The sequence below is a fragment of the Ranitomeya variabilis genome, chromosome 3 (genome assembly GCF_051348905.1).
Source record: "Ranitomeya variabilis isolate aRanVar5 chromosome 3, aRanVar5.hap1, whole genome shotgun sequence".
NCBI lineage: Eukaryota > Metazoa > Chordata > Amphibia > Anura > Dendrobatidae > Ranitomeya > Ranitomeya variabilis.
In genome coordinates this window covers 124,677,641-124,699,744 of record NC_135234.1, presented here as the reverse complement: position 1 = coordinate 124,699,744, position 22,104 = coordinate 124,677,641, and the positions used below count along the sequence as shown (strand labels likewise).

The following is a 22,104-nucleotide window of genomic DNA, read 5'->3' as shown; positions in this document are numbered from 1 at the left end:
CCTGCCCCTTGACACTACAGGGATAACATCCTCACTACCATAAGAGCCACTCATAAATCCTGGATTAAGTGCGACTTTAGAGTAAGACCCGGGAGGGTCGAAACGTCAAAATCACTCAGTCGCTTATACTGCCTACTATTTGATCTGTCACATTTGATTTTCTGTTTTTCACTTGAATAAATTAGCAAATATAAAAAAATCCTTTTGTTTCTAAGATATTCCACACAGGGAGTGCGGTGGATGAGATCTGACGGCTGGCACCAATAGGAAATTTTTCCTATTGGTTCATTTTGATCACTGTGATAGACCCTATTACAGCGATCAAAATAAAAATATTAAATCAAACCACCCTTTATCATCTCCTTAGTTAGGTAAAAATAATAAAATAAAAAAATGTATTTCCATTTTTCCATTAGGGTTAGGTTTGGGCTAGGGGTAGGGCTGGGGTAGGGGTATGGTTGGGCTAGGGTTGAATTTAGGGCTAGGGTTGAGGGTTGGGAAAGAGTTAGGGATGGGGCTAGGGTTAGAGTTGGGGCTAGGGTTAGGGTTGGGCTAGGCTTAGGGTTGGGGCTAGGGTTAGGGCTGGGGCTAGGGTTGGAGTTAGGGTTGTGGTTAGGGTTATGGTTGGGATTACGGTTAGGGTTGAGATTAGGGTTAGGGATAGGGTTGGGATTAGGGTTAGGGGCGTGTTGGGGTTAGGGTTGGAATTAGAATTGGGGGGGTTCCACTGTTTAGGTCCATCAAGGGGTCTCCAAACGCGACATGGCACCCACCATTGATTCCAGCCAATTTTGCATTCAAAAAGTCAAATGGTGCCCCCTCCCTTCTAAGCCCTGCCATGTGTCCAAACAGTGGCTTTCTCCTACATACTGGGTTTCGGCGTACTCAGGAGAAATTGCACAACAAATTTTGCAGTTCATTTTCTCCTGATACCTTTGTGAAAATAAAAAAATTTGATTCCAAAGTAAAACATTTTGTGAAAAAAGTAAACTTAATTTTTTCCTTCCACATTGCTTTAGTTCTCGTGAAGCACCTGAAGGGTTAATAAACTTCTTGAATGTGGTTTTACAAACCTTGAGGGGTGCAGTTTTTAGAATGGAGTCACTTTGGGGTATTTTCTGTTATATTGAACCCCCCAATCTCACTTCAACTGTAAGGTGGTCCCTAAAAAATGGTTTTGTAAATTTTGTTGGAACAATAAGAAATCACTGGTCAACCCTTATAACATCCTAACAAAAAAAATTATGTTTCCAAAATTGTGCTGATGTAAAGTTGACATGTGGGAAATGTTATTTATTAACTATTTAAGGGTACAAAAATTAAAAGTTTGAAAATTGCATAATTTTCTAAATTTTAGCCAAATTTCCGTTTTTTTTCATAATTAAAAAAGCAATTTACGGTATTCTTCGGATGATAAAACACACTTTTTTTCCCCCAAAATGGGGGAAAATGGGGGTGCATCTTATAATGCAGATATACCTTATCGGCATGCCACTGCAGGTGTCCAGTGCTGCTGCGCTGTGTCCGTTGCTGCTGCCCTGTGTCCAGTGCTGCTGCGCTGTGTCCGGCGGGGCTCTGCCAACATTTTGTGAAAGGCCAGAGTCCCTGCAGTTCCCGTGGTTTCCTGTGCGGTGGACTCTGGGAAAATGACCGCCGGGGAAGATGAGATCTTGGTTGTGGCACCTCAGGAGCCCTGCAAATATGATATGGTATATGGAATGTATTCCTGCCAAAATTGTGCTCCAAAGTAAAAATGTTGCTCCTTCCCTTATGAGCCCTGCTATTCATCCAAAAAGTATCTTCCAACCACACATGGGGTATTGGCCTACTCAGAAGAAATTTTCACTGCGTTGTCCAATTTGAGGCTAAAGTTAAATTTTTGTGGATAAAATGTAAATTTTTCATTTTTTTCATTTAACTGCGTGAAATTCAAAGTTCAAAAATTGAGAATTTTTCATCAAATTTATGATTTTTTTAATATATATAAATGACAATCATATTTTCTTAAATTTACAAGAACATAAAGTACAATGAGTCCAGAAAAAAAATATTACATAAAATGGCAAGTTAGTTTTAAAAAAATTGGCCTGGTCAGGAAGGTGAAAACTAGCTTAGAGGAGAAGGGGTTAAAGGTTTATTCCCAATATATGTGATAACTTTGAAGTGGAGCAAACTCCACAATACAAACTGTTCAAATTATTAATTAGATTTCTTAGACCTGATGAGGCTTTGCTTAGTTATGCTGAAAATCCACTTTTTTTAAGCATTTTTATGTAATTTTCTATTAAGTTCTTCCTTCTTTTTTGCTTACTTTTGTGTCATAGCTTAGTGAGTTGCAGTCTGTGTGGTGGAACCTTTACCTGCGCTCCTTATTTTGTCTATCTATCTATCTATCTATCTATCTATCTATCTATCTATCTATCTATCTATCTATCTATCTATCTATCTGTAACCTTCCCCCATATCCACTTGTTCGGCCACTTTCTGAAAAGATTGGATAAGTCTATTTGGACACATCATGACTCATGGAAGAAATAAATCACACAATGACATCAATATAAAAAAAATCAGTTTCATTATGAAGCTTACAACAGAGCGGCAAGTGACAATACATAAATACCAGAGATATTATAAAAATCCAAGTTAAAAACAACATCACTAAATATGCAGGGAATCTATAGTACGAGCCAAGAGATTGAATTTTTATTTGCCCAAGGGGAGCAAAAAAATGTAAAACATAATTCACACTTAGTTTTGGGTGATGACTATAAATTACAGTGAAGTGGTAAATCATAATAAGGAACATACACTGGTAACACAATGAAGTTCCTGCAAGTACAACATGTTGTAATGATGGGGACATTCATTCCATGCTATGACAATCTAGCGTAACTCAGCAGTAATGTAATCTTCCACCTCTTAAGATTGTCCGCACTGACTTGTGGTGTTTGCCAGTTACGGAAACAGCAGGTGACGTCAAAAACCAGTGCGTCGCTTTACCGTGATATACAAAATGGGTTACATCTACATAAATGTCACCAATTCCTTATAACCCCATGCACCGCTCTCAATGAGATCACTTGGTGGCACATTAACTTTACACACAAACTAAATATATACATACAGCAAAATCCCTTTAATTAGGCATCCAATAGTTCAGAAGTTCTGATTATCTGGCATCAGACCTATACATTTCTCTATTTAGATTTCATCCACAACATATAAATGACAGTCCAATAATCCAGTGTATTAGTTCATCTGTCACCTTTCAGGTCCCATCAAAGCTGAATTAAAGACATTTTATTGTATATATACATATATAACACTCAAGCACCCAGATTTCTAGGTGTTTGTCCTGATTCTTAGACCCCATGTGGGGTGCAGCTTGAGAAAGGGCAACGTCACATATAAGTATGGGAGAGACATGTTACATTAGATTTATCCTTCTATACTTTCCTGTTTGTGTTCACTTGAAGATGATAGAAAATGAGACATATTCAGCATCTTTTTCACTCTTGCAACGTAAAGAGGCATAACAAGTGCACCAACCGACCTCATGGCAACACCGATAGTCCACACTATTGTCACCAATTTTGAGTAGAATCTTTACCAGTTTGTCTACATTATTACCGCTAGTTTTTGGGCATGTTTCTACATTTTTCTATATCATGTTAGATATCAATACAGTATATATTCATATTGCATTTTTTGATTTAAACATTTACGCATCATACAATTAAAAATAGTCATTGGTATAATGTGTCTTTTACAATTTGTACCACTAGAGGGCTCTGTTGTACTTTATCTAGTGACATAAAATAAGCTGCACGCAGTACCGAACGTCACCACTAGAGTGAAATTCAGAAATCTCAGCTGCTTGTAAACAAGGGACGCCTTGGCTTTCACAATCATCGTCTTTATTCATTGCTTCACTACTTGGAGAGCGAATGTAAACTAATCCAGAACCCTATTCTAAAATACATTTACGATCCCTTGTAACGCATACCAAATTATTGTAAGGTATTGTCCGTATCTTCCAATCAGAATTCCATTACTACTGAATCTAAAGAAATATTCAATCGATGTGGTCACCTATTTCTCTCCAACTATTTGCATTTTTGATTTTATTTTTAGCATAAATCTATAATTCCTCCTCCATTACTAGAATAATAATCATTTTTTTGTATTTCTAATTTGCATCTTGTCTTTTTAAAATAAATGTAACCATACTTCCTAAATGATAAAGTTTATTTTTAAGTTATTTTATTGCATTTTCTATTATTATAATAGTCCTATTAACCTTCTGTCTCAGGTGACGTTCGGAGAAGGGCATTTCTGACCCTACAAGCTTCCTCTGGCCGGTCTGATCACCAATGGAGTTTGGGCCAACTTGTAACTATTGTGTTTCTGCAGGAATGAAAAATTAAAAAAAGGCACAAATTATCTTTAAACACCATACTTTCCTGTCTTAGGGAACACATTCGTAAAGTACAGTGAAAAGCAAAGCGTTTTATCACATTGTATGAACAGTACTTTGCATATGTACGTTTCCAGTCACAGTCAGAGACCCAAGCCCATACAGTATATCTCAGAAGGTAACGGAAAGGACAAGAAAGGGTTACTCAGCTGCACAGATATTTCAGAAAATCCGAGATAAAAGACGTAATAAAAAAGAAAAAAAAACATAAAATTATAAAGCTTGTAAACAGACAATTGGAAATACTCTTTATTCATGGAAAAATATCATAAAAAAGTACCACTCTGAAGAAAAACTGCCCGAGTTTCCTTCATGCGCAGTCTTGAGGAGGAACACTTCAGCACAACGTCGAGTCCACCGATATACACGTGGGTGAGCAGTAGACAAGTCACCAGGGTGTCCTTGGTAGGGTGAACTGCTGTTGTGCTTGTCGCGTTTGAGGCAAATTTTAGATCATTTGGCACCAAAAGTATTTTGGCCTTGGAAGAAAGAAAAGTTCATGATTCTAGGACTTCTGATGTGGGGTACGACATATTAATTGTTCTCATTTGGATTGTAGAGATTTCTTAATTTCATTCACATCCATCTGGAATAAAAATGGAGACGGGATTTAGAGCATCAACTGTTTCATCTACGAAGGGCACAGTCAGCTAGTACAAGGGGCAAAGTCCGCTGGTACAAGTGGCACAGTCAGCTAGTACAAGGGGCACAGTCCCCTTGTACCAGGGGCACACACAGTTGGTACAAGGGGCACACGCAGTTGGCACAAGGGGCACATGCAGCTGGTACAAAGAGCATTCTTTGTTGGTACAAGGGGCACACTCAGCTGGTAGAAGGGGCACACTCAACTGGTACAAAGAGCATTATTTACTGGTACAATGGGGCATTCTCTTATGGTACAAAAGGAAATACTCTTTACGACAAGGGGAAAGCTCTACTGGTACAAGTGGAAATGTCTTTATGACAAGGAGCATGCTCTGGAGTTATGAAGGGCATAGTCTGCTGGTACAAGGAGTACTCTCTGCTGCTACAAGCAGTACAGTCTACTGATCCAAGGGGCACGCTCGGCTGGTCCAAAGAGAATGACTGCTGGTACGAGGGGCATACTCTGCTGATGAATTCTCTGCTGGAACAAGGGGAATGGCTCTGCTGGTATTTGGGAAGAGCTCCATTTGTGCAAGGACCATGTTCTGCTAGTACAGCGATAGAATACAGAAAAGAAGGCAATACCTTCCAAAGATAGATCGTTATGTTAACAGGTATTACAGAGGAAGTGACAGGGTTTTTTTTACCCACACACCCAGTTCCTTCTCCAAAGTATATGAAATCAATGATATAATGGCAGCAATTTATTAAAAAGTGATTAAATGTTTTCACAAAAAAATTACGGTATATTTTTTGTTCCTTCAATTGCCTGCAGATTGGTGAGGGTCTTGGTGAGTGTCTTGGTTCTGAGACCACTATCGATCACTAAAACTCCCCTGAAATGTTGTTCCAACAATCAGCAGTCAAATGAATGAAAAAAGACTACTCAATTTTCTTTACACCATTTTAAAGAGGAAGTCTATGTTTGATGATCTACTACCAGGACACTGATAATTTCCGATTTTTATCACATCACCAGAACCTGTTGTCATAGCACAACTACAGCATAGATCTCCAAACTACTATTTAGGAAGGGCTGTAAGTCAAACAATGTGTACCTGCAATCGTAGACGGATCTTCTTTTCCTCATCCAGCTCAGACAGTAATTGTTTTATTTCTTTTCTAAAATGAAAAAAACAAGAATGATGGAGTTTATTTTCTGGGGTAACTTCATGTATACTAAAGTATGGTTTAAATAGCAGCAAAGTGACCCCTGAAATACTGCTTGGGGTAAGAGGTGTTGAGATCTGAGATATGTGCTCCATAGATGATTTATTTCACAGTCTTCTTTGCATATACTGAATATGCCATATTAGATAGGCTGACAATAATGTGCCGCTCCCTTTATCACCCTACCTGTTCCTTATATTGGATAAATAAATTAATGTTCACCAGAAAAACAAATCTTCACATGACAAATCCGCATTTGCAAAGAGGCAAACATACAAAAAACATTCAGATGATGTGGACACATCATCCTGGGTTCTGCATCGAGCCTTTTAATAATCCTGGGCCTACATATTTTAAGCATAGAGCCAGCAACTTACTGCTTATGCATAGAGCAATATTTCAAGCCTCACATCCAGAGTTGAGCTCCCACCCCATGGCAAGATTACCCGGGGTACAACATATTCCGACCACCTTAAAAACCCTTCATCTTTGGGTTGGAATCTGTTTTTTGGGCTGGCGAGACGTCTGAGGGTGGAAATACGCAAGGGGGAATGTTCTGAGGAGACATGGCAGTGACAGTCCACAAAAGGATTCCCCACTATGATGACTTAACTGGACCCGGAGGAGGAGACGCGAAGCAGTATACATCTACAGGAGAAACTCAGGAAAGCAAGTGAGAATCAACTAAACCGGGCAGCGGTGTATTTATGTGCCTCCACTAATTCACACCTCGGTCAGTCACTGATGTGCCATAGTTACATGTGCAATGCCTAGCATCTTATCTATACACCAGGCACCATATTGCCGGTCTGGTGATATGCTCAGTGACTTTGCGACCTGCTTCAGACACTACATCACATAAGTCAAGTGATTCCGCTGTCTTATATGTCCATCCTTTTCTCCTCTTTAATATGGCACTAAATATAAAGAAGTTTTTGTTCCACTGACCCGCCATTTAAATTATTAATTACTGCTGCTACCTATCGCTGGCAAATAGAACTACAGATCATATAGATCCACTACTAGGACAACTCCTTCTTACTTTGAATGTTTGCCTCCGTTGAAATAAAAACACCTATACTTAGCTCCTGTGCGGGCAATGTTCCAGTGGTGTCGGCACTCAGGTTCTGGGGCTCCTGTGTGGTTGTTATGTCACGTGAGCTCAATCAGTGTGGTCACTTTGCCCACCTTCGGACGTATAAGTAATGAGAAGTAACTGAGAGCTGCGGCTGATGCTCACTTTCTCTTGATTACTTATACGTCTAAAGGCGGGGGTAGCAACGCCAGCACTTACTGGGCACAGGGCTCATGTGACATAACATAACCTCACGAGAGCCCAGCGAGCGCGAATGCCGAACAGCGCCGGCACTGGAGACGAGTATAGGTGTTTTTATTCTAAAGGAGGCAAACATTCACAGTAGTAGTGGACAACCTCTTGAAGTCAGTATATGTGCATCTAGATCTGCTCTTCTCTATGGAGCTACTCACAAAGGTCAGAAATTAGAGACCTGCTCTTCATATCTGTTTGTTAAAAAAAAACAACAAAGGTATAAACTGGGATATAAACTGGTGTGCATGCAGCATGTAAGTGCACATTCACACTGGCCGCTAAACAGAAAAATAAAGACAGAAACATAATGACTGAATACCCTGCAGTAAAATAAATAAATAGCATAGGGCAGGGGTCCCCAACCTGTAGCTCGGGAGCCACATGTGGCTCCCGGTCCCATGAATTGTGGCTCGCGTCTGTCTGGCATCTTGGTGCATTAGCTCCAGATTTCGTAAACTGGTATGAAGAGCACATCTCAAAATGGTGAACTTTGTGAGTAACCCTGCAGTGAAGAGCTGATTTGGGTACACTTCTACTGGTCTTGGGGGTTTAGAGATAATTTAAGTTTGGTACGATGGAGACAGGATGTCAGAGGAGGTACTTGAGGCTGGATGTGACTGTGTTGGGAGTGTGCGATGGAAGAATGCGGAATGGGGGTTTGGTGGGAACCCCTGGATCTTGGTATACTGCTTTAGAGTGATTTGTGTGGAAAAGTTTTGGTTATCATTATACCCGTAATAGGGGCTTTGGTTGCCGCTACTGTGAGGGGAACAGGAGATAGATGTGGCTTGCGACCCTCTTGCAGAGCTGAATGTGGCTCTCAAGAAAGGTAGGGGACTCCTGGCATAGGGCATGAAAATAATATACGGTACTTATTTAACATGTTTTTGATCAAAAAACAATAATTTAATATTCAATCATTTTGTTTATATCTGTTTGTTAGTTACGGAGCTAATGCAACAAGCTGACACACAGCCGCGAGCCACACGTCAAAGGTCCGTGAGCCACAGGCTGGAAAGCCCTTTTCTAGATCTTGTAGTGTACACAGTCTAATTCTTTCTTTTTACCCTCTGTCTAGGGGTACTGGCCCAATGTTTTAGATTACCAGTGGATCTCACTATATAAGTGCAGGAGAAAGATAGGTACATTCACACAACTTCCATACTGAGATGTACTAAATGCAAAAACGGATGAAAAACCCTAGGACACAAAAGTATAGTCATATAGTCACACAGTCTAAGGCTTTATTCTGCCTTGTCAAAAACAGCATCCCAACTCATTTCTTTTACTACTGGAAGCTGATAGTAAATGGGCCTAAGTACGGTATATGGCTGTACATTTGCACACCGCACCTTTAGATCCAACTAAAGAAAAGAAGGTCAGTCCATTTTCTGAAAGTATACCTAAACAATCTGCTAATGTGCTGAATGAAGTCTGATAACATCCATTAGAGACTATTAGATGAGGGTGAATAGCTTTTGTTAATTACTTCCTATTCTCTGATAAATTGATATTGTGGAACATAATTGCAGATTTGTTTTTCGTCTGTTGCAGAGTCTTATTTTAGCCAGAAGGAAATCACTGACTGTGACAATTATAGCGTCTCTTAGCTCTGATCTGATGAAAATAAGCTCCAACTGAATTCACGGTCAGAGAAAAAAAAGTATGTATTAATTATTAAGGTGATGAAATACATAAATATGACATAAATAATACAATGTATCATGACAACTTAAGAGCTTATTTCATCAGGAAAACCTGTTACAGATGAGAACCTCCAGGAAGCCTCTTTTATGAGCCTGACAAGCAAGGTTCTCCATCTTGTAGACTCAGGTGGCTATATATGACATGGAAGCCAGTTGTTTGGTTTGCACATTATACAAAGTCATCCATGACATTTTTGAAACGTTACACAAAAATACTAAATGAGAACAAGCCCTTTCATTTAATTCCTGGCTGCTGGCATCTTGTATAATAAAGCTTACTTTTGCTGGTCCTTCATTGTCTCAACGATGCTTCGCAGCTCCTTGACTTGTGCCTGCAGCTCTTCTAGTGATGACTGGCCATGTTCAACTTTGTGTCTTGCATCGGAGCTACCAAAGGACGGAGAGTTTGACCGGTGACTACTTGAGGTGACAGAGTGAAATGCTGATGGGACTCCAGGAGCGCCGTGTGAGAAACTAACGCTTGAAATCAAGCCTCCTGGTTTGGGGGGCAACGCAGCTCTGTTATCTGGTACCTATGAGACAGAAAATAAACTGAATATCTACAGAAAGTTATTATTATAAGGACACATGTAGTAATCGTAAAGAAATATCTCCCACGTGCTGGTAAATCAATGCATAAATTCGGCCGTAATGTGTGTGCTATTAGGTAGTCTTTCATTATTGAAAGATGTTAAGAAAATGCAGCACCAGTTATAGCTCAGCCTCTCTGATTAAACAGGAAAAAAACACAAAAAACACTTTCATTTAATATTATAATATATACAGTGACAACCACAGATGTTACAGAACTGACTTGGCTAATGTAGCACAAGCTATCCATTAGTTAGGTGACAAAAGTAAGATTACTGGAGGTCTGTACACTGGGACCTCCATCAATTGCAAGAACAGAGATCCATTCACTTCTAAGAGTCTGTGGAACAGCAGTACTTGTGTCCACTTTTGCCATAGGCAGTCAATAGAGCAGTGGTTGTAGATATGCCCTAATGCTCCATTCACATGGGAAATACAGTCCTCAGGATTGGTGGAACTCCCAGCAGTTTGACCCTGAATTATCATATAATAATCACCTATTGTTTGTAGGATAATCACTTTGAAGGGGTTGTCCCAACTTAGCAATCTACCATACAAGTACAAGACTGTAGTGATGGCGGCGCATGTGCACTACTGCTCCATTCAATTTCTATGGGTCTGCCAGAGTCCCTCAGATAATGACTGGAGTGGTGCTGTACAATGTTCAGTCATCACTCTAGTCAAACAGGGCATAGAGCCCATATTTTAGGATTGTGGTAATCACAGCAGTGGGACCTCAAGCAATCTGCAGTAGTGATGAGCAAAAAGATTTGTGCTATCCTTGTTCAACAACCAATAGTATCCATTGGTCATCGGAGCAGAGCCCTGTGAACCTTCTTTTAACTGCCAGAATCCCTAGTGCCTGTGCTGACCGGCATGCCTGTCATAGTGTCATGTGTGCATAGCACCTGAACAATGATAGTGGGCCAAGCCTATGAATCAGAAGAAGTAGAAGAATGAGAAGAAGTGCTGGGAATACCACCATGAGCTTCACAGGGCTTTGGTCTGGCAGCCATGGACTACCAATATGGCAGCTGGACTAAAGTCCTTCGAATCTTTTTGGCATTTTTAATCAGCAGATTATTACCTATTCTATGTATGGATGATAACTTTGTCAAGTTGTACAATACCTTAAAGGGAGCAATCTATGATAAACTGGAAAAAATATTCTAGAAAAAGATTTTCCCACAACCATTTATTTACCTTTTATAAGAGAAGAGAGTACACCCTATGGACCATCAGCACAACAGGAAATAGGGCGGCCATAGTTGACAACTATATTTCTATACTCTCCTATAAACGTGGATTATCTACACCTTTCCTCCATAGTAAAAGATCTCCACATAAGCATGTACCCAGCTACAGTATGTTCTAGCTCAGCATATCAGATATTGACTTCTAACCCTCCTAATCCTAATTGTATTGATCCACAACACAGCGCACGCTCCCCTTACTTACCTGTGATGTAAGACTACGTGGGGCTTTCTTGGATGAGTCTATAGTTCTCTGTGACAGGTGATTGATGTCATCCTTGTCATCTTCTGGACTTGGAGAGTCAAAGAAATCAGGACTGGAAAGGGAGGACTACAAAAGAACGTACAGAATAAAAGTCTACTGAATGTAACAATATTTCCTACATGACAAGAAGATGTGTAATACGACAGCAATCGCCATTCTTACGAGCACAGCTATAAAGAGACTCTTCAGTGAAAATGAATTGACTAGAGAACAACACTAATATATTAGCTACGGTAAGTGCTGTGTTGCGCTTTTTATGATAGTCTACCCCTTGGGACCATTTGAGTTTCCTCCATCCCTATCTTCCTTCTATTTTCACAGCATCAAGGCAACTGTACTCATGAGAAGAAGTTACACTCCTTGAAAACTACAGCAGTCTATACATTGACCTGCTTGGTTCAGGAGAGTGCTCACTATTTGCCTTATAAATAGGACTAGCAGAATAATTAGAAGAATGTTTAAGGACTCGGCTGGGTAGTATAAAGTGTATCACTGCAGCTCTCCTATTCTGCCTTTGACTCCATGCATGACACAACGCAGGGGAAGAAACCTGAGGGATCACCTTGTAAGAAGCCACCATTGGGCAAAACAAAAATCATTCTTTAGTTCTGGTGGCCCCAAACATGGTTGCTTTCCTTGCGGGTCATGCGTGGCTTGTCCCAATATCCTTAGATGTGGAACCTTCACATCATCTGATGGGAGCAGGGAATTTAAAATCTGTGACTTTATTTCATGTAACACCACACACGTAATTTATTATGCTACTTGTCCCTGCTCCCTCATTAATAATAATAAATAATAATCTTTATTTATATAGCGCCAACATATTCCGCAGCACTTTACAGTTAAGCGGGGACATATACAGACAAATTCAATACAAGTTAAGACAATTTAAACAGTGACATTAGGAGTGAGGTCCCTGCTCGCAAGCTTACAATCTACAAGGAAATGGGGGGGACACGATAGGTGAAAAGTGCTTGTTATTTCAGGTCTGGCAATTATAATAAATAGGGATTTTCATATAAAGCTGCATGATCCGGTCATCAGCCCGTGTGTTTAAGTGCAATAGTCAAGTATCAAGTGCAGTTATCATGAGCATGGAGGGTGTGGAGACAGATGAATAGTAGGGTGCAGATTTAGAATAATATTTGGAAGGAGGGAACAGGGCAAAGTTAGTTTACTGAATAGTTGATGTGGTAGGCTTGTTTGAAGAGATGGGTTTTTAGAGCGCGCTTGAATAGGTCGGGACTAGGTATCAGTCTGATCGTCTGGGGAAGTGCATTCCAGAGAGCTGGCGCAGCACGAGAGAAGTCTTGTAGACGGAGGTGTGAGGTTCTGATTACGGGGGATGTTAGTCTTAGGTCGTTTGTAGAAAGGAGGGCACGTGTAGGGCGATAGACAGAGATGAGAGAGGAGATATAAGGCTGTGCAGAACTGTGGAGAGCTTTGTGGGCTAGAGAGATGAATTTATACTGGACCCTGTAGCGAATGGGTAGCCAGTGTAATGACTGGCACAAGATGGAGGCATCGGTGAAGCGGTTGGACAGAAATATGACCCTGGCTGCCGCATTCAAGATGGATTGGAGAGGAGAAAGTTTGGTAAGAGGGAGACCGATCAGAAGAGAGTTGCAGTAGTCCAGACGAGAATGAATAAGAGCGACAGTAAGAGTCTTAGCAGTTTCAAAGGTGAGAAAAGGTCGGATTCTGGAGATGTTTTTAAGATGCAGGTGACAAGAGCGAGTGAGTGATCGGATATAGGGAGTAAAGGAAAGATCGGTGTCGAATATGACCCCAAGACAGCGGGCATGCTGCTTGGGAGTTATGGTTGAACCCTCCAGAGTAATTTCGATGTTGGGAAGAGTGAGGTTAGTAGAAGGGAGAAACACAAGAAGTTCCGTTTTGGAGAGATTTAGTTTCAGATAGAGGGAAGACATGATGTTAGAGACAGCAGACAGACAATCCTTGGTATTTTGAATTAGGGTAGGGGTGATGACAGAGGAAGAAGTGTATAATTGGGTGTCATCAGCATGGAGATGATACTGGAACCCAAATCTGCTGATTGTTTGTCCAATAGGGGCCGTGTATAGAGAGAAGAGGAGGGGGCCTAGGACTGAGCCCTGCGGAACCTCGATAGTAAGGGGACGAGGAGAGGAAGAGGAGCCGGCAAAGGATACAGTGAAGGAGCGGTCAGAGAGGTAGGAGGAGAACCAGGAGAGGGCTGTGTCCTTGAGGCCTATGGAGCGGAGCATAGTGAGAAGGAGCTGGTGATCCACTGTGTCAAATGCGGCAGATAGATCCAGGAGAATCAGCAGAGAGCAATGACCTTTGGATTTAGCTGTTATTAGATCATTAGAGACTTTAGTGAGGGCAGTTTCAGTGGAGTGTAAAGAGCGAAAACCAGATTGTAAGGGGTCGAGAAGAGAGTTATCCGAGAGATAGCGGATTAGACGGGAGTGGACCAAGCGTTCCAGGAGTTTAGAGATGAAGGAAAGGTTAGATACAGGTCTGTAGTTAGCAGTGCAGTTCTGGTCCAGGGATGGCTTTTTAAGTAAAGGGGTTATGATGGCATGTTTAAATGAGGAGGGAAAGATACCTGAAGAAAGAGAGAGGTTAAATATTTTAGTCAGGTGAGTGGTGACCACTGGTGAGAGAGACTGCAGGAGAGGTGAAGGAATGGGGTCACTGTTGCAGGTTGTAGGCCAAGCAGAAGCGAGGAGCTTGGAAACTTCTTCTTCTGAGACAGGCTCAAAGATGTCTAGTGAGCTTGAGGTGCGGCAGGGAATGGGATCCAGGCACTGAGGAGATTGGGCTGAGATATCCTGATGGATGTGGTTGATTTTTTCTAGGAAATAAGTGGCCAGATCCTCACCACTGAGATTGGTAATGGGGGCCTGTACTTTAGGTTTCAGGAGGGAGTTTAAGGTTTCAAAAAGTCGTTTTGGGTTGTTGGATAGTGAGGTGATGAGGGTGGTGAAGTAGGATTGTTTGGTCAGATAAAGGGCAGAGTTATAGGTTTTGAGCATGAACTTATAGTGGATGAAGTCTTCTGCTAAGAGAGACTTTTTCCACTGCCGCTCTGCACACCTTGAACAACGCTGAAGAAAGCGTGTTTGCATAGTGTGCCAGGGCTGCCATTGTCTGTGTCGGGTCTTTCTGCGTGTAGAAGGTGCTGCTTCATCTAGGGCATTCTTCAGTGTATTATTGAAGTGTGACAATGCTAAGTCTGGACAAGAGAGGGAGGAGATGGGGGCTAAAGATGTGTGGAGATTGTCCATAAGCTGCTGGGTATTAATGGAACGTGTATTCCGATAAATGTGGTAAGTGGGGGTGTCCTGAGTGAGAAGACAATTCTTGACAGAGAATGAAAGAAGGTTGTGGTCCAAAAGCGGGAGAGGGGAGTTAGTAAACTCGTGCAGCCATCCGGGACGGGAGAAAACCAGGTCCAGAGTATTCCCATCCTCATGCGTAGAATTAGTAAACTGTGAGAGGCCGAATGAAGAAGTTAGAGAAAGAAGATGAGAGGCAGATTGGGAGAGGGGATCATTGATGGGGATGTTAAAGTCTCCCATGATGAGGGTGGGGATGTCACAGGATAGAAAGTGAGTAAGCCAGGTGGCAAAGTGGTCTAGAAACAGGCGGGAGGAGCCTGGAGGGCGGTAAACAACCGCCACCCGCAAGGAAAAGGGCTTAAAGAGTCTGACGGTGTGGACTTCAAAGGAAGGAAATGTAAGTGAGGGAACCGGGGGGATGACCTGGAAAGCACATTGTGATGAAAGGAGCAAACCAACACCCCCACCCTGTCTGTTTTCAGGTCTGGTGGTATGTGAAAATTTCAGCCCACCAAACGAGAGAGCGGCAGCAGCGGTGGTGTCTGAATGCTGGATCCAGGTTTCTGTAATAGCCAGAAGGTTAAGGGAATTAGAGAGGAAAAGATCGTGAATGTAAGTTTGTTACACACAGACCGAGCATTCCAGAGTGCACATTGGAAAGCTATAGGAGAAGGCATGCATTGAATGTTAATAAGATTAGCAGGGTTTCTATATGCAGCTGGAGGAGAGTAATGTATGCTGGTGGAGGGGGGGCCAGGGTTCGGGGAGATGTCACCTCATTTATGTAGGTCTCACGTCTAGGGAGCTAAAGACAAGAACTTGCGAACATGTATGCAATATTCTTGCTGCCAAGGAAGCGTCAGATATGTTGACACTTAAAACTATACCAAAACATTTCAGGACTTTTCATGGGTCCGATCCCATATGTTTGAAGGTCAGGGGCATTGACACGATACACGGTGGTTCTAGGGGTGGCAATCTACACAGATCCTAGTTCAACAAGAATTCAGGATGATCGTCAGCCTTGACACCATGTCTCGAAAGGGCTTGAATGAAAAGATCAGTTTTGTCCCTTTTTTGTGACATATTCCCGCCTGTTTGACCTGTTCTCGCCTATTCTATATGACTGTTTAACCTCGAAATATAGAGTTTTTCACCATTCTATGCATTGTTATGTTCCTGTGGTTTCTCTGCCATTTTGATTTTTAATTGATGGTTTGTCCTTAGTTTTTATTGTTGGTTCCTTTTATCCGTATCCTGACCTTTGGACGCCCTTTGTGAAGACTGTAGGTGCTTTTCCGGACTTATCTCCTCCATTCCCTGCTCGTTTGTGTCACGGTCATGGCCAGTGTGTCAGGAGATTCCTATTACTGGCCTTATGAAGATCTGCCATATATGTATGAACTTTCTTAGCCATCTTTGGTTGGCTTTTGCAGTCTGGTTTTATCCCATTGTGGAAGTAATTAGTAGTTATTAACAGCTGCCATGCTGGAGTATGGTTAATATAATTTTCTTATAGTATTATTGTATGTATGCTTTACAGTGATCCCTCCATTTTTTTGGCAATATGTGTGTCCCTTTACACTTATATTTTTATAATATTTTTCTAGCCTATGCTATAATATTAAAACTGCTCCGCATTGCCAATATACATGGTTTATATTTCTATATTTGTTAGGCATCATTTCTTGATGCCCTGTGATATTTCATTATTTTTTCATGTTTTGTGTATGGCACTTATATGCACTAGGTACTGAGTTTTGTACCCTTTTTAGTATATTGCTTATCACTATTCATTTTTCTCATTCTTTTCCTTTCACCTTTTCCCCCACTTTTTTCATATCTCACTATTTACCTTCATTCTAATTTCTCCCATATGTGTCATTTTCTTTCTTGGAGGTTCGCTGATACTCTCTATGCATTAATGGCTATTACCCAAGATGCCACTTCTATATTTGACTGTGCGCTCTCACAATATGGCCACCGAGGGCGCGCATGCACACTGGGACTCTGCTTAACACGTCGCTCCCTCTGTAGCTATCGATTCAGTTGCTGTGCGAACGCTCCGTGACATCATAGGGTGCAAGTTCACGCGCATGCGCACAGTAATGCGACGGCGGTGGAGGAGGTGACCGGAAGTGTACCGAGTCTCCTGGGGCATATTTAATCAGTGAGTTTGGGACATTCCATCATCCCCTTCGACAAAGTTTGCACACGAAACACGAGTCAGGGGCCGCGGGAGGGCGACAGCTGCTGTGACACACCATGGGTAAGCAGATAAGAGTTGTTAATGACTGGCTCATTATTTGATGCACACATTGCACTTTATCCTTACTGCTTTTATTTTTGGGCCTGTGCTATAGTGATTTCCTGGATCTGTCTTACTGGTCTTATTTCTGCACTAGATGGAGACCCGATGCGAGGGCGGTAATGTCACGATGGGGCAGGCATGTGGCGCTTTTGTTGCCTAATGGCATCCTGTGATAATCTATTGACTTTTGCATCAGGGGACTCATTTGCTTGACGCCTACGCTTATATGCATTGTTTTTCTCCCAGCGATGCTGTTGCTCTTCAAGAGTCTCAATTGCCTTTTGTTGTCTTGGACATTGTGCCTTTGCTGCTTTCTTTTCATTGTCATTGGTGTACTTTTTAGGAGGAGCCATGTTGGCGTTGACATTTGCTTTTTAAAGGGGTTTTCCCACGAAAAAAAGTTCATTTTAAAAATTGTCTGTGTCTGACCGTGTACCAAACATACCACAGCTCCTGGGCAGGGGAGGAAGCAAAAGACAATACTTACATTACAGCAGGAGATCGCAGAGGATACATTTTGTGAGGTACAATTTTAAAAAATATTTTACCTCACAAAATGAATCCTCTGCGATCTCCTGCTGTAATGTCAGTATTATCTTTTGCTTCCTCCCTTCCCCAGGAGATGTGGTATGCTCCGTACACGGTCAGACACAGTAAATTTTTAAAATGAACTTTCGTTCATGGGAAAACCCATTTAATGTGACCGGCTTCCTCTGCTTGTAGACATGTCGCGCATCTGCCGCCGGGATCAGCCTAATGATTCACTGAACCTGAGCGTAATTCACGCAGGCGCAGTAAATCAGACCGCCGCCATCTTAGTGCAGACAGATAGCGGCGGTCAAATTAAAACTGCGCATGCACTCCTCCTGTACGAAGATGGTGGCAGTCAGTGAATCATTCGGCTGATCCCGGCGGCAGCGTGTTTGCAATGGTGTTACGCTGGTGGTACAGCGCAAGAGGCTGTGTGAATGTGTGTGTGACTGTGAATATGAGTGTGTGAATGTGTAAGTGTAAGTGAAAGTGTGTGTGTGTGTGTGTGTGTGTGTGTGGTGCGTACGGCGTATAGAGTGTGTGATGCGACGGTGTTCCGCTGGTGGTACCGCACGATAGGTTGGTACCAGCAACAGTTTCCATATTGAGACACCCATCACTTGGGTGTCCCAATATGGCGGTCGGTGAACTTCCTCCTCTTGGAATTCTGGGATACGGTGACATTTGGACAGAACAGGAAATGAAAACATTACAAGGCAATTACATAAATAGATTGTTGTCTGTCTTCCTTCCTCGCCTACCTTCATGCCTCCACCATATGTTTCCATGTTTACTCGGATTCCCTTTTTTTATTTTATATGTGTGTTTTATGCGTATTAATAAAAATTGGACTGGTTTTTGTTTATAAATTCTGGTGGTTTATGGCTTACTCCAATTCTCTAGTTTCATAACGTCTTTTGGGAGTAATCGCCTCTTTGCATTTCCTCTATATTTTTGGGTGAGCTATACTTTATTATGCCCTCAGCCCAATCATTGTTATTGTGCATTTTGATTACTGTTTTAGCTCTCCTATTCTGTACAGCACTTATGTTCATTAAATAATAATCTGTGCCTAGTCGTTTTCGAACAAGAAATTAGGCACATACATACCGATGTCAGAGACTGGGAAGGTGGACGTCTCCCGCTGGATTTAGGCCTTGAAGCAGTAGGATGACTAAGTTTCTCTCCAGTTGACACAAGGGAATCAAAGCCTTCAACATCTAAAAGATAAAATACAGATATGGCAACATCTAGATAGGCAACAAACCTATCAACTGGGTTAAATCTCTTTCTCTTCAAGTTGGATACGGTCAAAGATCTCTGTCTTGTACACTGGCCTTTATTCTTTTTAATCACTAGTACTCAGTCACCTTCACCAAAAATTAAAAAAAACAGGAGGAACTTCTGTTATGTCATTAAATAGGCACTCGTGTTATAGATTTACTCCGTTCAGGAACAGAGAGTTTGGACAGTGTAATGATCTACAGCTTACATGAAGCTTCTACGGTGTTCTTTTATTCTGGGTATTTATATATATATTGCTCTATGTAAATAGGATTTTTAGTTGTAAGCATATATGGTAATCTATAATTTCTCGGCTACTGATGACCAACACAGACTGGAATACATCACATGCCAAAATTTCAACTTATCTGTCCCATCTACCCAGTTCTTTGCACAAAAGACCACAGCCATTAAATGGCCAATGATGGTAAAAAAAAAGTCAGAATTTTACATTTGGCCAACAGTTTCCGATGGCCAATTTCAGTGGGCTGAAAAACACAAAGCACTAGTGAACAAAAACAGCATGAAACTGAATGAGAGTGTCACTCACCATTGGTTCATGAAAATACAGCACTTTATTGTGGTTGTCACATGAGGAGAGGAGACATAAAGAGGTAAGTAAGCGATAGCCGTTTCACGTAAACTATCCTTCTTCTGGCTGAGCCGACTGTCGCTTACTTACCTCTTTATGTCTCCTCTCCTCACATGATGACCACAATATAGTGCTGTATATTCAAGTACCAGTGGTGAGTGCCACTCTCATTCAGTTTTTCATACTGTTTTTGCTCATAATTTTGCACTGCTTTATCTCAATCTGAGCACCGCTATATCTGACCATCCGCTATTATGTTTGCCTTAATGCGTTCCTGGAGGGTGTGCTACCAGTGCCAGAAATGCTGCCTTTTTTGTTATTTGTTGGACAAATAAAATAGTGCGCAACATAAATAGAATTAAAGGGCTTGATTGCTTTTCAGGAGCGCACCACTCCCCAGACTCACAGCTACCAACTTGCTAAGAAGCAGTGCGCTCCTGCTTGATTGACAGTTCAGGCTAGATGTGAATCTCCGATGCTACATGAGACAGCATTAAAGGAGCGCAGTGGTACTGAAGCTGGCCAGGATCGGAGCTAATAGCATGCTCCAGTGATCCTGTCCAGTGTCAGTGCAGTGTTTACAAGCTCACTATGAAAGAGCTTATAAGTGCATGTTTAGCCACTGCTACTGTCTAGGCACTAGGCAGTAAACAATAAAAAATACAATTTTAATTATCTTTATTCTGCATTAACTAAAGTTTAATCAAACATGCAAATTAGGGAGCTTGATGAATCATTAGTGTGTGTTATCAGTGCTATATACAGATCTATCTGGTATCAGAAACCATGTTATCAGTGCTGTATACAGATCTACGAGGGTGCTGCAGCTCCTAGAGTAAGAGAGAAAGAGAAGGACGAACAGATTTGCAGAGAGCGTGTTGGAGAAGTGTAGCCCCGGAGAGTGAGACCTGGGGAGAGTAGCTGCGGTTGAGCTACCTCCCAGCAGAGCGCAGACACCGGTAGCCGGAAGACCGAGGTTGTGGGGGACTCCAAGACTTACAGCAGAAACCGGCAGGACAGGGGACTACACGTCACCTGTCCACCTGGAGACACAGTGGTGCATAGAGCCCGGGTCATGATAGAGACCCTGAAAAAAGGCTCGAGCCACCTGTCATACGGGTTAGTGTCCCACCTTTATGGAGGACAGAGAGAATAGTGAGGACCTTGACGGAAGCCACAGGCATCAAGGGACTACACCATAGTGTTATCAGTACTGTATACAGATCTTTCTGGTATCAGACACCATGTTATCAGTGCTGTATACAGATCTTTCTGGTATCAGACACCATGTTATCAGTGCTGTATACAGATCTTTCTGGTATCAGACACCATGTTATCAGTACTGTATACAGATCTTTCTGGTATCAGACACCATGTTATCAGTGCTGTATACAGATCTTTCTGGTATCAGACACCATGTTATCAGTGCTGTATACAGATCTTTCTGGTATCAGACACCATGTTATCAGTGCTGTATACAGATCTTTCTGGTATCAGACACCATGTTATCAGTACTGTATACAGATCTTTCTGGTATCAGACACCATGTTATCAGTGCTGTATACAGATCTTTCTGGTATCAGACACCATGTTATCAGTGCTGTATACAGATCTTTCTGGTATCAGACACCATGTTATCAGTGCTGTATACAGATCTTTCTGGTATCAGACACCATGTTATCAGTGCTGTATACAGATCTTCCTGGTATCAGACACCATGTTATCAGTGCTGTATACAGATCTTGCTGGTATCAGACACAATGTTATCTGTGCTGTAAACTGATCTATCTGGTATCAGACACCATGTTATCAGTGCTGTATACAGATCTTTCTGGTATCAGACACCATGTTATCAGTGCTGTATACAGATCTTTCTGGTATCAGACACCATGTTATCAGTGCTGTATACAGATCTTTCTGGTATCAGACACCATGTTATCAGTGCTGTATACAGATCTTTCTGGTATCAGACACCATGTTATCAGTGCTGTATACAGATCTTTCTGGTATCAGACACCATGTTATCAGTGCTGTATACAGATCTTTCTGGTATCAGACACCATGTTATCAGTGCTGTATACAGATCTTTCTGGTATCAGACACCATGTTATCAGTGCTGTATACAGATCTTTCTGGTATCAGACACCATGTTATCAGTGCTGTATACAGATCTTTCTGGTATCAGACACCATGTTATCAGTGCTGTATACAGATCTTTCTGGTATCAGACACCATGTTATCAGTGCTGTATACAGATCTTGCTGGTATCAGACACAATGTTATCTGTGCTGTAAACTGATCTATCTGGTATCAGACACCATGTTATCAGTGCTGTATACAGATCTTGCTGGTATCAGACACCATGTTATCTGTGCTGTAAACTGATCTATCTGGTATCAGACACCATGTTATCAGTGCTGTATACAGATCTTTCTGGTATCAGACACCATGTTATCAGTGCTGTATACAGATCTTGCTGGTATCAGACACAATGTTATCTGTGCTGTAAACTGATCTATCTGGTATCAGACACCATGTTATCAGTGCTGTATACAGATCTTTCTGGTATCAGACACCATGTTATCAGTGCTGTATACAGATCTTTCTGGCATCAGACACC

At 41.7% G+C, this 22,104-nt stretch overlaps 1 protein-coding gene and 1 long non-coding RNA gene across 3 annotated transcripts in view; one reads left to right on the top strand and one right to left on the bottom strand.

The window, feature by feature from the left end:
* LOC143815450 (uncharacterized) overlaps window positions 1–4,443 on the top strand; it is a 51,100-nt gene extending 46,657 nt beyond the window's left edge. Inside the window, exon 2 of the long non-coding RNA XR_013223752.1 lies at window positions 4,313–4,443. This is a non-coding gene — a long non-coding RNA (uncharacterized LOC143815450). The remainder of the gene's footprint in view (window positions 1–4,312) is intronic.
* The window catches only part of SH3KBP1 (SH3 domain containing kinase binding protein 1), a 530,500-nt gene continuing 510,954 nt past the window's right edge, over window positions 2,559–22,104 (bottom strand). For both annotated transcript variants that reach the window (XM_077294639.1, XM_077294640.1), the window contains 5 exons: window positions 18,719–18,828; window positions 11,378–11,503; window positions 9,608–9,861; window positions 6,181–6,244; window positions 2,559–5,063 (listed from right to left, as the gene is read on the bottom strand). In XM_077294639.1, the coding sequence (XP_077150754.1) occupies window positions 5,022–5,063; window positions 6,181–6,244; window positions 9,608–9,861; window positions 11,378–11,503; window positions 18,719–18,828 (596 nt within the window). In that variant the 3' untranslated portion in view covers window positions 2,559–5,021. The remainder of the gene's footprint in view (window positions 5,064–6,180; window positions 6,245–9,607; window positions 9,862–11,377; window positions 11,504–18,718; window positions 18,829–22,104) is intronic.